Below are 14,409 nucleotides of genomic sequence, written 5' to 3'. Positions count from 1 at the left end.
TTAGACCAAGTGAAAGATCCCCCTTGAAGCGGGATATCCATGAGGCCTTGCTCAGAAATAAAATGGGAAAACTCCCGCATAACAGCAGTAAAAGAGGTTACACCAGAACGCTCAGAAGGAAACCTTACCACATTAAAGTCACCACCCACACACCATGGGACATTCCACCAACTGTTCAAACCACATAATTCTTCCCACAAGAACCTTCTTTCTCTCACAGAATTTGGACCATAAATGCCAGAAAAAGCCCAAACAAATTGATCTGACACACATGTAAATCTACAAGAAACTGAAAAACGCCCCACGGCTTCCTCCTCTTTATTCACAACCCGTGTATCCCACATCAGTAACACCCCCCCAGAAGCTCCACAAGAGTCTAGATAAGACCAATCGACATGTTGACCCCTCCACAAACTATGAATCACAGCTCTAGTTATCAACTCCATTTTAGTTTCTTGAAGGCAGATAACATCCGGCTTCCATCTCCTGACCAAATTACGAACCCGAAGCCTTTTATCCCGATCATTCAGCCCTCTAACATTCCAAGAAATAATCTTCAAATTCATTGATGAACCACCACATCCCTCTCCTTACTTACATTCCTCTGTTTCGTTGAACCAACCTCGACATTCATAGATGTCAATAAATTCTTCAACTCCCGCTGACCTTTCTGCCCTGACCTGCCATGTTTCATTTGATCATTTACTGCCTTAAGCTTTTTATCCTTTTTCCTGGCCTCTATAGCCAGCAATAAACCCGTAATCTGCTCCTCAAAACCTTCCAACGAAGTGCCCACTGATTTTCTAAAAGCCTTAATCCGGTTTGTTACCCATTGTGATAAATTATCACCATCAATCGACTCCATACACCTACCCCCCGGCTCAGAACTACACTCCAATTCCAAAGGAACTTCTGTGGCCAGAGGTACCACAACTAGAGGCTTGCCACTACACTCCCAATTCATCGGCCTCTCATTAAAATCCCCCATCTCCTCCTCTGCCTCCTTAACAATAGACCAAGTATCAACTAACCCATCATAGTCCTCTGCCCAACTAACCATCTGGCCGTCATTGATAAAAGAATCATTACCTGTTACAGTCTCTACATCAGTGAATGAGCACTCCGACACACTTTCTGGAGAAAGATATAGAGATAACGGAATCACTACTTGTTGACCATCCCGCAACTGGAGCATCCACTCTTTGGAATTACCCCATGATTTGTCCAAATCACTGACCCATTCCCTAATAGTGGGAGAAGGATGAAGTACCACCTTACCATCAGAAGCCTCCTGCTCCGTCCCTCTTACCTCCGGACCAAATAATTCATCATCCACATCCTTCGTCGTCGCCGGAGATGACGACCTCTCCACCATCTTTTCTAACAGGTCCCCTGCAGACAACACCTCCGTCTCCGGCAGCTCCACCGAAGGACAATTCGTAACTAGTGGTGCTGAAACCACCTCACCGTCAACATGGACCACTTCCGCTGTCAATAACGGCACGGCGGGGCACTGGGTAAGCCAGCTCGAGCTCACCGACATGCTTGACCCACTTCCGCCAGTAATTTCCGGTGTCGATGTGGAAGAAACCGAGCCCATAGTGACCATCGGAGCCACCGTCGGCCTACTTTGTGGTAAAAAGTCAATCGCCGGACTCGCTGGGAGCACCTTAGCACTCGCACCCTTCGCGAATGAGCTCTGGCCTGAATCGCTGGACTCTAACTTACCATCCCCAACAAATAGGCCCTTAATACCTGGGCTGGAATTGTTTTCAGGCTGCTTGGAGCAAGCCCCTGCCTCAAAAACAAATGGGCTATTCAAAAATGGGCCTGAACAACCCTTAGCTACATGGGCTTCAGAAGGCCCATTGTCCATTCCTTTATTCACAGCCTGGGCAAAATGATCCTTACGTGCCACCCACTTTACAGCTTGCTTATCACCCCTGTAACGTTGCCAAGACACCCGCCTCTTACCAAATTCATTTATTTCCACAGTCAAACCTTTCCCTAACCAGCCAGCCCTCCTACTTTGACGCTCCTTACCAAAAACAACCTCATTCAAATTCAAATTATTCAATCTGAATTTATTATGTTCCAGGATTTTCTCCTTAGACCTAGCATCACCATTACTACCATGGAGACTCCCCTCCACACCACCCACGGCAATTGGTAAAACATTATCCGCCGGAACTTCAACAGCCACCACCTGCCTCCCAACTTCGTCTCTCGGAGGCTGCGTTGTGTTCTCCACTACATGAAACTTCCCTATCTCCCTAATGGGGGGCTGATGCAAATGCTTCCTTACTTGCACAGCCGCTTTTACCGTTTCAGCAAAGGACCGCGAAGGGTGACTCACTGAACCCGACTTAGCCTTGTACGGTAAAGCTTTTGAACCCAACGCATAATGAGAAGGTTCCAACATTCTCCGTAATTCAATTCCAAACGCCCTCCATCCTTGTTGTGCCTTGCCTACAGGAATAATGATCGATCTTCTCATCCCGCCAACTTTTAATTCTGTTACTAGAATAAATTGTCCAAACATGTTAGAACCCCGTTGCATTGTGTAGGCGGTGTCACCATCCCTGAGCGTGAAAAAGTGTTTGGGGTTGACCCCAATCACCGTTTGTTCCAAGCTCTGCATTAACCAACGTGCTGCATTCCTACCCATAAAAACTGAGTGCATGAAATACTTCCCTCTTTCAAAAATCTTAAGGGAGAAGAAGTTCCCCCCTTCCTCGACCACCAACTGAAACAACTTCGATTCAATAAAAAAACTGCGAAATCCACCCATATCAATCCAAACTAGAAAAGAAACATTAAACGGAAACAAACTTTCTGACTAATTTGAGGTAGCCGGGCGCTCCTAATTAATGAAAAATGTTAGTTCCCATAGGTTGTGAATGGCAAGGGATTCCACACTATAATAAGTATTATGAAGCATATCCAAAAAGAAAACACTAGAAATAGATGTAAATGAAAAATTTCACTGTCATAGGAATATGAATTATGAAGGTCTGCTTGCCTCTTTCAGTGGCTCCCTTTTCGATTGGTTTAAGGCTTGGGGACTCATCTCTAGTGATTCTCTCTCCATGTTTCTAAGTTCTCTCTTTTGTAATTAGTTTTCTCTTTGTTTTTTCTTCTCTCTTTTTGTAATCTTTAATATGCCTTATTCCGTTATGCATGAGGTAGTTTTTTGAATATACATCTTTATTACTTATCAAAAAAAAGATTTGGAAGACTGTTCTTTGAATATTTTGTGAATCATCTTGCAAGAGAGGAATAGTAGAACATTTGAGGGTATTGAATAGCCTACTCAACTAATTTGTTTCGGTAAGCTTACTAATTTTTCTTCTGTTTGGTTGCAACCTTGATAATGAGTTGAAAAACATTTTTTTGGTGTTTTTGGCATGCTCAATAATATTCTTATAATTCCAAATAGCTTAACATGAATACAATGTAGCCAAAGTACTTGCTCCTGTGCGTGAACATAAAGTGCTTAGCCCGGTAGGGTGAATACCCTTGGATTACCCGACAATAGGTTTTGGCAGGTGGGTTAGTTGCTCGTAGGTTTTATTGACTAGAGGCAAGTCCAAAGGGCTCTTCTTTAGGAAGGTTCCTTATGCTATAAAAAAAAAATCTAAAAGCCTACTTAGATTAGTTTTTAAATAAAGTATTTAACCATAATTACTAACTAACAGTCTAAACAAGCAATTCAACACCACATAAATTCCCTAACTAACATGAAATTTTAAAATTTCGTAACTTCTGTAAACTTACTCATTTTTCTTGTGTTTGGTTGCAGCCTTGATAATGAGTTGAAAAATATTTTTTATTGGTGTTTTTGGTATGCTCAATAATGTTCTTGTAATTCCAAATAGCTTAACATGAACACAATGCAGACAAAGTACTTGCTCCTGTGCCTGAACATAAAGTGGCAAGTGCTTAGCCTGTCTGGTGGGTGGGTCAGTTGCCCATAGGTTTTATTGGCTAGAGGCGAGTCCAAATGGCTCTTCTTTAGGAAGGTTCCTTATGCTATAAAAAAAGATCTTAAAGCCTACTTAGATTAGTTTTTGAATAAAGTATTTAACCATAATTACTAACTAACAATCTAAACAAGCAATTCAACACCACATAAAGTCCCTAACTAACATGAAATTTTAAAATTTTGTAACTTCTGTAATAATTACAATGTAAATATCACTTCTTCAACAGAATCACAATCAAACACCTAAGCCTCCACAATTGAAAAGTGATGAGGGTTTTAGAACTTTTAGACATAGAACTACATAAATCGATCTTAGTGATGGATTGAGCCTAGGTGCAAACAAGCGCATGCTTGATTGAAGTAAGCCTCCATTTTTCATATATGATATTATAATGACCTCTTATAGAAGTCATATAAGATATTATGAAAAAAAAATTTAATAAACTCAAAATAGTAATATATTTGGCCTATTGGCTAGAATGAATAGTGCAATTGCAAAAAGTTTGCAAAATAAAATTTTACATAAATTATTTCAATTTCTTAAAATTTTGACATAATAAATTTGAAAACAATTATTAATAAACAATATGATGATAATTTAGTGATTTATAGTTTAAACATAACATTTTATATAATGCCTTTTAATGTTCTATAAAATTCATAGTTGTGATAGCTATGATCAAAGAAAGTATATCGTCAAGTTGAAATATATCCAAAACCCAAAATGCAAAGTCCAAAAACCACAATATTGTAAATGATCCTTATTCATGTCTTTTCATATGTAAACAAAAAATTGTTTGTGTAAAACAACACCTTAAGAATAGTGTTTGTATAATAAATCAATGTTTATGTCATTTACTTAAAGATCAAACAATTAATTTTTATTAATTCAAATATTTTTTAGCAAAAAAAAAAAAAAGTACTCAAGTGAGCCTTGTGCTTCTTCAAGAAGCACTAGTAAAGTGTGCTTGAGGTGTGCCTCATATAATAAGATTTGCTTTGGCCAAGCATAGTGCTTAGACCTTGGTACTTTGAGCTTTTAAGTGCACTTTTAACAACACTTTTTTGCAATACATACAGGCCCTGAGACTTTGTCAGGGAAATGGGCTTATGGGACCTGAGATGTAAATCACATCTGGTTCAATGAGGTACGGTTTTTATGTTAAATATTTTTACTTATATAAAAATAAGGGCTACCATTTGTGAACTGGTTTGTTGTGGAGGGCTAGGTTTAAGAAATCTAAGGAGATTTAATCGATCCTTCTTAGGGAAATGGCTTTGGAGATACAGGACGGAGAGGGAGTCTCTATATAGAAAGGTTATAGAGACGAAATAAGGGAATTAATGGGGAGAATGGTGCACTAAAGCTGTTTTGGGTCCTATTATATGAGTCTTTGGAGATCTATAAGATAGTAATGTGAGACTATTAACGTTTTATAGAGCGTTTGAAGATTGGGAGTTGGCTGCTTCGTTTTCTCTTCTCCGGCTTATCCAATCCCGCATTCCTCAGGGGAGTAGGAGAGATACCCTTTACTGGCGGCTTAAAGGGGATGGTATGTTTGACACTCGGTCTTACTACCTCGCGATCCGGGGTGCTTCGAATTCTTGGCTTCCTTGGAAGGGGGTTTGGAAACCGAAGATCCCCAAGCGCGTGGCTTTCTTTCTGTGGTCTGCTGCTCATGGTCGGATCCTCACCTTGGACAACCTTATGCTTAAGGGTCGGCCCTTGGTTAATAGGTGTTGCTTGTGTTGCAAGGATGGGGAGTCGGTTAACCATCTTCTTTTGCATTGTCCTGTTACCCATTCTCTTTGGTCTTGTATGCTTCAGACCTTTGGGATTCTTTGGGTTATGCCAGGGTCGGTGGCGGAGTTGATTCCTTGTTGGCATCAGTGGCATGGAAAGGATAAGTCGGACATCTGGAATTTGGTTCCAGGGTGCTTAATGTGGATTGTGTGGTTGGAACGAAATCGTCGTTCCTTTGAAGACAAAGAGAAGACCTTGGTTGAGTTGAATCTTTTGTGCCAGCGTAGTCTCTTAGAGTGGTCTCGTTGTTGGGGGCTTTCTAATTGCTCGTCTCTCGCTGAGTTTTTGCCCTCCCTTAACTTTTATTCCTAGTAGTTTTTTCTTATTGTTCATCATCATGAACTCCTTGTATGACGCTATTTCCTTTATTTATAAAAGCTTCCAGATTACTTATCAAAAAAAAAAAACCTTCAGTTTGAGGTCGGTAATGGCACAAGAATGAAATTCTGGCATGATGTATGGTGTGGTGACTGTCCACTCAAGGAGATTTCTGGAGTTATTTAGCTTCAGTAGTGTTAAAGATTCCTCTATTGCTGATGTTTTATGACTCTCTAATGGGGTACCCCATTGGGATGTTCGCTTATCTAAACTGGTCCAAGTTGGGAGTTGGAGTCTTTGATATCTTTTATGGATCTTATCTATTCCAAGTCTGTTAAGGGTGAGGGAATGGATAGACTTTGTTGGAAACCTGCCAAGAGTCGGGGGTTGAGGTGTGGTTATTACTATTCCCTATCCTCGACTAATGGCATGTTGTTTATGTGGAAGATGGTGTGGTGCTTGAAGGTCCCATCTAGGGTAGCTTTCTTCACTTGGACTGCTGCTTTAGGGAAGATCTTATCTATAGATAATCTCTAGAAGAGAGGTATGTTGATCTTGGATTGGTGCTACATTTGCAAAAAATGTAGGGAGACTGAAACCTGGCTCCTACATTGTCCTATAGCTTGGGACCTGTGGACTTTGGTGTTTTGTTTATTTGGCCTCCATTGGGTTATGCTAATGAGAGAGTCATTGATATGTTTGCAGCTTGGCAGGGGTCTTTTGGAAAGCATAGAAATTTTACTTTTTGGCAGGCTGTGCCACATTGCATTATGTGGTGTTTTTGGCAAGAATGGAATTCTAGAAGTTTTGAGGGATGTGAATGGAATATCTTAGAAATTAAAGCCTTCCTTCTTCGTACTTTGTTAGATTGGAGTGCTGCTTTTCTCTCTCCACCTTGTTTTTCTTTCTTACATTTGTTTGATCATTGTACTTTGAATTGATTATATTTCTCTCTTAGTACACTGCCGGTGTACTAGGTTTGCTTTATTTCTAATAAAATTTTTTCGTTACTTAGCAAAAAAAAAAAAAAAAAAAGGAAGAAAAACATACGGGCCTTGAGGATTGACAAAGGTATTAGAACTTTTTTGAAGCAAAGCTTGGCCTTAGTGTAAATGAGGAAAACATTTTTCGCTTAAACTATGTTGTTTTTCATTGACCAATGACTTTATTTTCATAGACTACCAAACATTGGAAACTCAATAAAACTCTTCTAGAAAGTGTTTTCTATCAAAACAAACTGAGTGTTAAGCAAATTGTTTAGTTTAAAATGAAAGCCTTCTTTCTCCGTACCTTGTTAGATTGGAGTGTTGCTTTTCTCTTTCCACCAAGTTTTTCTTTATTACATTGGTTTGATCATTGTACTTTGAATTGATTGTACTTATCTCTTAGTACACCGCCGGCGTACAAGGTTTGTTTTATTTCTAATAAAATATTTTTGTTATAAAAAAAAAAAATACTGGCCTTGAGGATTGAAGAAGGTATTAGACCTTTTTTGAAGCAAAGCTTAGCCTTAGCGTAAATGCGGAAAACATTTTTCGCTGAATGACTTTATTTGATGCAGGGCATTTCAAGCAAGTATATGCCTATATCCTAATCCACTTGTAACTAAGTACTTAGTTAGTTAGTTAGAAGATTTCTTAAGCATTAGCCTATAGGATTTAGACACTTGTTCAACCATCTAGAGGCTGCCAATGCCAAATAACTAGTATAAGTAGGAGAATGTAAGCTCTTTGTAAATCAGTTTTGGTAATTGAATGAATTGTTAGCCTTTGTGCTCTATTTTTTTTTTGACCAGTAAGAAGAAAATATTATTAATAAAGGAATAGCACGAAAAATACAAAGAGTTCATGGTAGTGAATAAACAATAATAAGAAACAAAAAGACACAAGCAGCCGCTAAGCTATTCTAATAGACAAAAGGAAATCCATAAGGGTAGAACAATCTGAGAGACCCCAACACCGAGACCAATCAAAGAGGGTTTGCTGGTATAAATCTAATAACTGAACCACAGTTTTTCCATTATCCTCAAAGAATGCTGATTCCGTTCAGTCCAAATGGTCCACATTAAACAGCCTGGAACCCAATTTCATATATCAGAACTATGCTTCCCAAGCCAATGATACCAACAAAATAATAAGTCCACAACTGAACTTGGCATGACCCCTAATTGATTCCAAACAACCGAAGCATATAGGTCCACAAAGAATGAGCTATCGGACAAAAAAGTAATAGGTGATCCACAGATTCTACATTACAACAACATATACAACAGTGATTTGCCAAAGGGCAACCACAAAGCATAAGGTTATCCAAAGTTAGAATCTGACCATGAGCTGCTGTCCACATAAAGAATGCCACCCTTTTAGGAATCTTGACTTTCCAAATGCCCTTCGAAGGGAAAGTAGGAGCTGCATTTCGATTCTTATGATAAAAAGACCGAGTGCCACCTTTTGGAACTAAGTGTTCTTGCAAAGGTACTTATCCACCTATCAATTTGTTCTAAGTAACTCAACCCTTTCATTGTTTCTAAACCATACACAAATAGTCCATCACATCCCCTGCATTATCATTTTCATAGACTACCAAACATTGGAAACTCAATAAAACTCTTCCAGTAAACATTTTCTATCAAAACAAACGGAGTGTTAAGAAAATTGTTTAGTTTGAAATTAAAGCCTTCTTTCTCCGTACTTTGTTAGATTGGAGTGCTACTTTTCTTTCCACCTTGTTTTTCTCTCTTACATTGGTTTGATCATTGTACTTTGAATTGATTGTACTTCTTTCTTAGTACACTGCCGGAGTACTAGGGGTTTTTTTTATTTTTTATAAAATTTCTAATAAATTTTTTTCGTTACTTATAAATAAATAAATAAATAAATAAATAAATATATATATATATATATATATATATATATATATATATATATATATATTTATGGGCCTTAGGGATTGACAAAGGTATTAGGACATTTTTGAAGCAAAGCTTGGCCTTAGTGTAAATGCGGAAAACATTTTTCGCTGAAACTGTGTAGTTTTCCATTGACTTTATTTTCATAGACTACCAAACATTGGAAACTCAATAAAACTCTTCCAAAAAATGTTTTCTATCAAAACAAATGGAGTGTTAAGCAAATTGTTTAGTTTGAAATTAAATCCTTCTTTCTCCGTACTTTGTTTGATTGGAGTGCTGCTTTTCTCTTTCCACCTTGTTTTCCTCTCTTACATTGGTTTGATCATTGTACTTTGAATTGATTGTACTTCTCTCTTAGTACACTGCTGGTGTACTAGGTTTGTTTTATATCTAATAAAATTCTTTCCTTACTTATAAAAAAAAAAAAAAAAATGCAGGCCTCGAGGATTGACAAAGGTATTAGAACTTTTTTGGAGCAAAGCTTGGCCTTAGTGTAAATGCGGAAAACATTTTCGATGAAACTGTGTAGTTTTTCATTGACCAATGGCTTTACTTTCATAGATTACCAAACATTGGAAACTCAATCAAACTCTTCCAGAAAGCGTTTTCTATCAAAACAAATGGAGTGTTAAGCAAATTGTTTAATTTGAGATTGTAATACTTGGTCATTTCGCTATCCATTTCCTCTTTGAATAAAATTATGTTTACTTGTCATTAAAAAAAATCTATTTGTTTGAGCTATTGTTTAGTTACTTCAGTTATGATAGTTCAAATGCTGGTTTCAGTCCCTGTTCCAGAGTTCTCTGATACAGATAAATTTCATACATGCCTAATTTTTCAGATAACATGTAAGTAGAACAGCCGTTAAGGCATTGATAATTATGGTTTGACTTTCTTCATATCAAGAACCTCAGAATTGTAAGAGACACTGAATGAATAAATGTCGTCTAATTTATCTTATTAAGTGCAGCAGCAAGTATTTTTCTGATTATCTTTTGATGCTAGCCAACTTTCTCTTGCTTCCTTCTCCCCCCCCCCCTCCCCCCCCCCCTTGTTATGCAAAGTAGCTCACTAGGTCAAAATGGTTTGCTCTATAGTGCTTCATATTTGATTTTCGTGCAGCAAGGAAGAGATTTATTGAATCCAAACTTCAGTCCTTGGATCAACAATCTCTAATTGATTCTTATCTCAAAGTCTTGGAGTCAGCTAAAGAGAAAAGTCATGTCCAGAAAAGGTTCCTTACATTTGCTTCACAGACCATATCAATTGATGCATATCAGAATGAATATGTTTGTGCATCACTTTTGTGGTTATAGAGGTGCTAATGGTATTCTGCTGCATCCCCTGCAGCAAATACAACATTGCAGATGGTATGCGGCAAATGTTTGATCCCTTTGAAAGGGTTGCCCGTGCTCATCATGTTTGCCCTTGCTGCGAGCGCCCTTTCTCTGCAGAAGAGGAAGATGAGTTTGTTAAAAAGGTTGGTCTATTTCATCATTCAAAATTTTAAATTAGGTTAATCATTGGACTATAGCACACACTACTTTGTTTGTTTGTTTTATTTTTTGGGAATGTTTGAAGTTTCACTAGGATGCCCAATAAATTTTGTGGCTTATATTTTCTTGTGAATTACAGCAACGAGTGAAGGCAGCAAGTTCTGCTGAGCATATGAAAGTGCTGGCTGTGGATTCCTCAAGTGCTGACTCTCATTTTCAGCAGTTGGACAAGCTCCGTATGGTTTATGAAGAATATGTTAAAATTGGAAAGGAAACAATTCCTAATGCTGAGAAAGATTTGCATGAGCTGACTCAAGAGCTGGGTCAAAAGTCTCAGGCCCTTGATGATGTAATTATCAATTCTGGTACATTTTGCTTTTAATTTTCTCTCCAATTGAGTATTGCCAACTTTTGAGGGAAGCATGTGATGTACTGTTCACTATAATTCAACCTCCAAACAATGAAATTCTATGTGTAATACTGTGTTTTCCCTTACAGCATAGACATAAAATATGGTAGTAAGTGGGAAGGATGATGCTTGGATATAGTTAATGGGTCATATGACGTGAGCCTTTAGAAGACTATAAGGAGAGGCTGGGGTACATTTCTTTTGAAACAAACTGAAAAAAGTAGCTGCACTACAAGCAGTAAAGTAGTTGATTGAGGCTGTCTTGCATCATGTTTTATGATGATAACAAAGATCACGTCAAGTTCTAGAAGAAATGAAATTAAGGGGTGATTTGATTTGAGATAGAGGCACTGCAAGGAGTAAAAGTAGTCGATTGAGGCTGTGAGAAATGATATGATTGCTTTTGATCAAACAGATGACACACCCCTTAATAGAGCAGAATGGTGTGAAAGTATTTCTGCCACCAGCACAAAAGTAATGGAGATCTGAAGAATTGACTGTATTTGTAGTAGCTTTAAGTTTTTTGTTATCATTTTACTAGAACCATATCAATTTCATCAAACAAAGAGAGAGTGCAATCAAAACTGAAAATGAAGTAACAAACTGCTTCCTCTTTTGTGCAACTTGCCTGAGGAGTGCCTCATGGATGAGGTTTCCTTACATTGATTTCATATGTTGTTTATTGTTTTTCTTAAGCAATTCTCTCTCTTTCCCTACTTCAGGCCGGAAAGATTATAAGTGGTAGTATCCATGCATGAGAACAAATGGGAAGGTCGAAAGTGGATCAGGAAGCCCCCACCCACTATTTGACCTTTCTATTATTATTGGAGCTTGTTTATTTTGCTAAATTGAAAATCTTTTCTTATAACAGTTAAGTTTTTCATCACCAACCATGGCTGTTATCTGTTGTAGGTCATAGGTATTTTAGCTCAAGTAAAGGCTGATAAGGACTCAATTGAGGCCTTGGTGCAACCTGTTGAAACCGCTGACAGGCTTTTCCTAGAAATTCAAACTTGGCAAAAGCAAGTTGATGATTTGGAGTATAAGCTTGATTTTCGAGGCCAAGGTGTGAGAACCATGGAAGAAATACAGTTGGAGCTGAATACATTGCAAAGCACAAAGTATTTGACTTCAATTTATCCACCTTTTGTTTTATTTCACCAATTTTTGATTATGAAGCATTTGTAAGCACATTTATTTTGCAAATCATGTGACGTGAAATTAGATTTTGTTACTTTGTCTTTATTTTTTCATAATTTTTACAATATTTAGCTGTACAGTTGCTTTTTAATTGGTGAAAATATATGTTTGGTCCCTAAAATTTCCTTTTTAGTCCTCAAAAAATTTGTAAACATACTAAGTGTCCTTCCATAACCTTTCCATTGTAATGGAGTGCCATGTGGCCTTTTCAAATTTTGCCACATAATAAAAATTTATAATGGTAAGGTTACTGAAGGGCTAATTTGGTATGTTTACAATAGAGACCAACTGTATATTTTTTCCGTTTTAAAATGTATGAATTATTGACTCTTGTTGATTGCAATACCTATTACTTTTGTTTTAATTTGATTTGTTTGGCTATTTTAATTGTCGGCAATCAGGGATGGTTTGCATAATGAACTGGAGAAGTTAAGGGATGAGCAGAGGTACATGGAAAATGATTTATCCAACATTCAGATACGGTGGCATACTCTAAGGGAGGAGAAAGTCAAAGCAGCCAATACATTGCGTGATGTTAGAAAGGCAGAAGAAGAGTTAGAGCGTTTGACAGAGGAAAAAAGTCAAGTTGATCTTGATGAGAAGGTTGTTTGTCCATCTAAAATATCTTTTGGTATTACCAATCTCTTGCTTTTCTCTATGTATTCTTCTCATGTGAAATGGTAATTGCTTTCACATATCATGAGATACATGTGTAACTAGCTTGCCTACTTTTGATATTTTCATAAATATTTGATTGCTGAGAATAAATATAATATTGTAGGGAAATAATAGTACTCAAGTGAAAAAATACTATTTGAGGAGAAATCAGTTTTGCTGCTCTTTATGCATTTTCAGATGATAATTTTATGCAGTTTGTAATGCATATACTATATTTTTTCCCTCCCAGGGTTTCTATCTTGTTTTAATAACAATTCGGTCTTTTCATTACCCACATATATTGTAGTTGATGCCAACCCTTTACAATCAATAGGTGATCAGAGGTTCTACATTTGTAGTTGTATGCACTGCATGACACTTTCTCTCTGCATAAGGTATTAGATATTGGTAATTTTGGTCCTGATATTTTTGTTTAATTTGAACTCCATTCTCCTCTGGATTGAAGAAACTGATGCTGTTTCAGATCACTCTTATTTTATTTGTTTTTAAATAATTTGAGGCACGTAGGTGGGCTTGGTGTTTAATTTGTTGGGCTTTGACAGGGAAGCTGAATAATCATTCTTATTTTGAAAATTGAAGTAATATTCCAACATGTTTGAAAAAAAAGGTGAAAATACCATTTTGATCCTTATATTTTGGGGCCACTGTCAATTTGGTAGTTGTCAATTTGGTCTATGTTATTTTCAACTTGCAATCAATTTTCATTAGCGAGTTGACAATAGGGACCAAATTATTGCAAGTTGAAAATAAAAGGGACCAAATTACTGCAAGTTGAAATTACGAGGGATGAAATTGAATGCGACCAAAATGGTAATTTTGTCTTGAAAAAAAAATAAAAAAAGGGAGAACTATAGAAGCACATATAATCCATTAGAGCATTAGCATTAGGTGTGCTAAATGCTAAATTTTTAGCATTTTGCACTCCAAACATCAAAAACTCACCTACATCAGATGTTTCAAATCTAAAAAAATTTAGCTTTGAGCTATAGTGATCTAGTTTTGAGATGGTACGGTCATATGTTCTAAATTTTTAAATATTTTTTATTCATCTCTCTCTCCTCTCTACTGACTCTCTCTCTCGCTGCTTGCCTCTGACTTCTCTCTCTCTAACCCCACCGCCACAGAAAAACAATCATAGACCCACCTTCAACAATGCCTATTCCAATCACCACCAATCATAGACCCATCTTCAACAACACCTCTGCCAATCTCCACCAATCACAACAAACAAAATAACCGGCAAAACCCACCAAGCACCACCTTCAACCACGAAATCCACAAAACCCAATCACCGGCCAAACTCATCTATCACAGAAAACAAATCCAACGGAAAAACCCACAATGCCAAACCCACCTTTAAGCTCGCGCCGTCAAGCACCACCTTCAACCACCAAATCCACCAAACACAATCATTGGCCCAACCCACCAATCACTGGCTGCCGTTAAAAACCCATCCACCACCATCAATGAACCTGGGAGAGAGGCAATCCTAGCCCTTCACCACCATAGCAAACCCAAAAAATGCAGCCGATCGGTCACCGTCATCCTAAAATTGTGAACCCGATTTCAACCCAAATAGAAAGATGAGAGAGTGAGAGAAAAGAGAGA

The 14,409-nt window shown here is 37.6% G+C and overlaps 1 protein-coding gene across 1 annotated transcript in view; it reads left to right on the top strand.

Moving 5' to 3' along the window:
- LOC142625721 (DNA repair protein RAD50) overlaps positions 1–14,409 on the top strand; it is a 44,690-nt gene that overhangs the window by 16,340 nt on the left and 13,941 nt on the right. The window contains exons 13-17 of the mRNA XM_075799419.1: positions 10,141–10,252; positions 10,369–10,498; positions 10,654–10,863; positions 11,836–12,044; positions 12,525–12,726. Coding sequence (XP_075655534.1) covers positions 10,141–10,252; positions 10,369–10,498; positions 10,654–10,863; positions 11,836–12,044; positions 12,525–12,726 — 863 coding nt within the window. The remainder of the gene's footprint in view (positions 1–10,140; positions 10,253–10,368; positions 10,499–10,653; positions 10,864–11,835; positions 12,045–12,524; positions 12,727–14,409) is intronic.

This window comes from Castanea sativa, chromosome 2, assembly GCF_040712315.1.
Source record: "Castanea sativa cultivar Marrone di Chiusa Pesio chromosome 2, ASM4071231v1".
NCBI lineage: Eukaryota > Viridiplantae > Streptophyta > Magnoliopsida > Fagales > Fagaceae > Castanea > Castanea sativa.
This window is presented reverse-complemented; position numbering and strand designations above follow the sequence as displayed.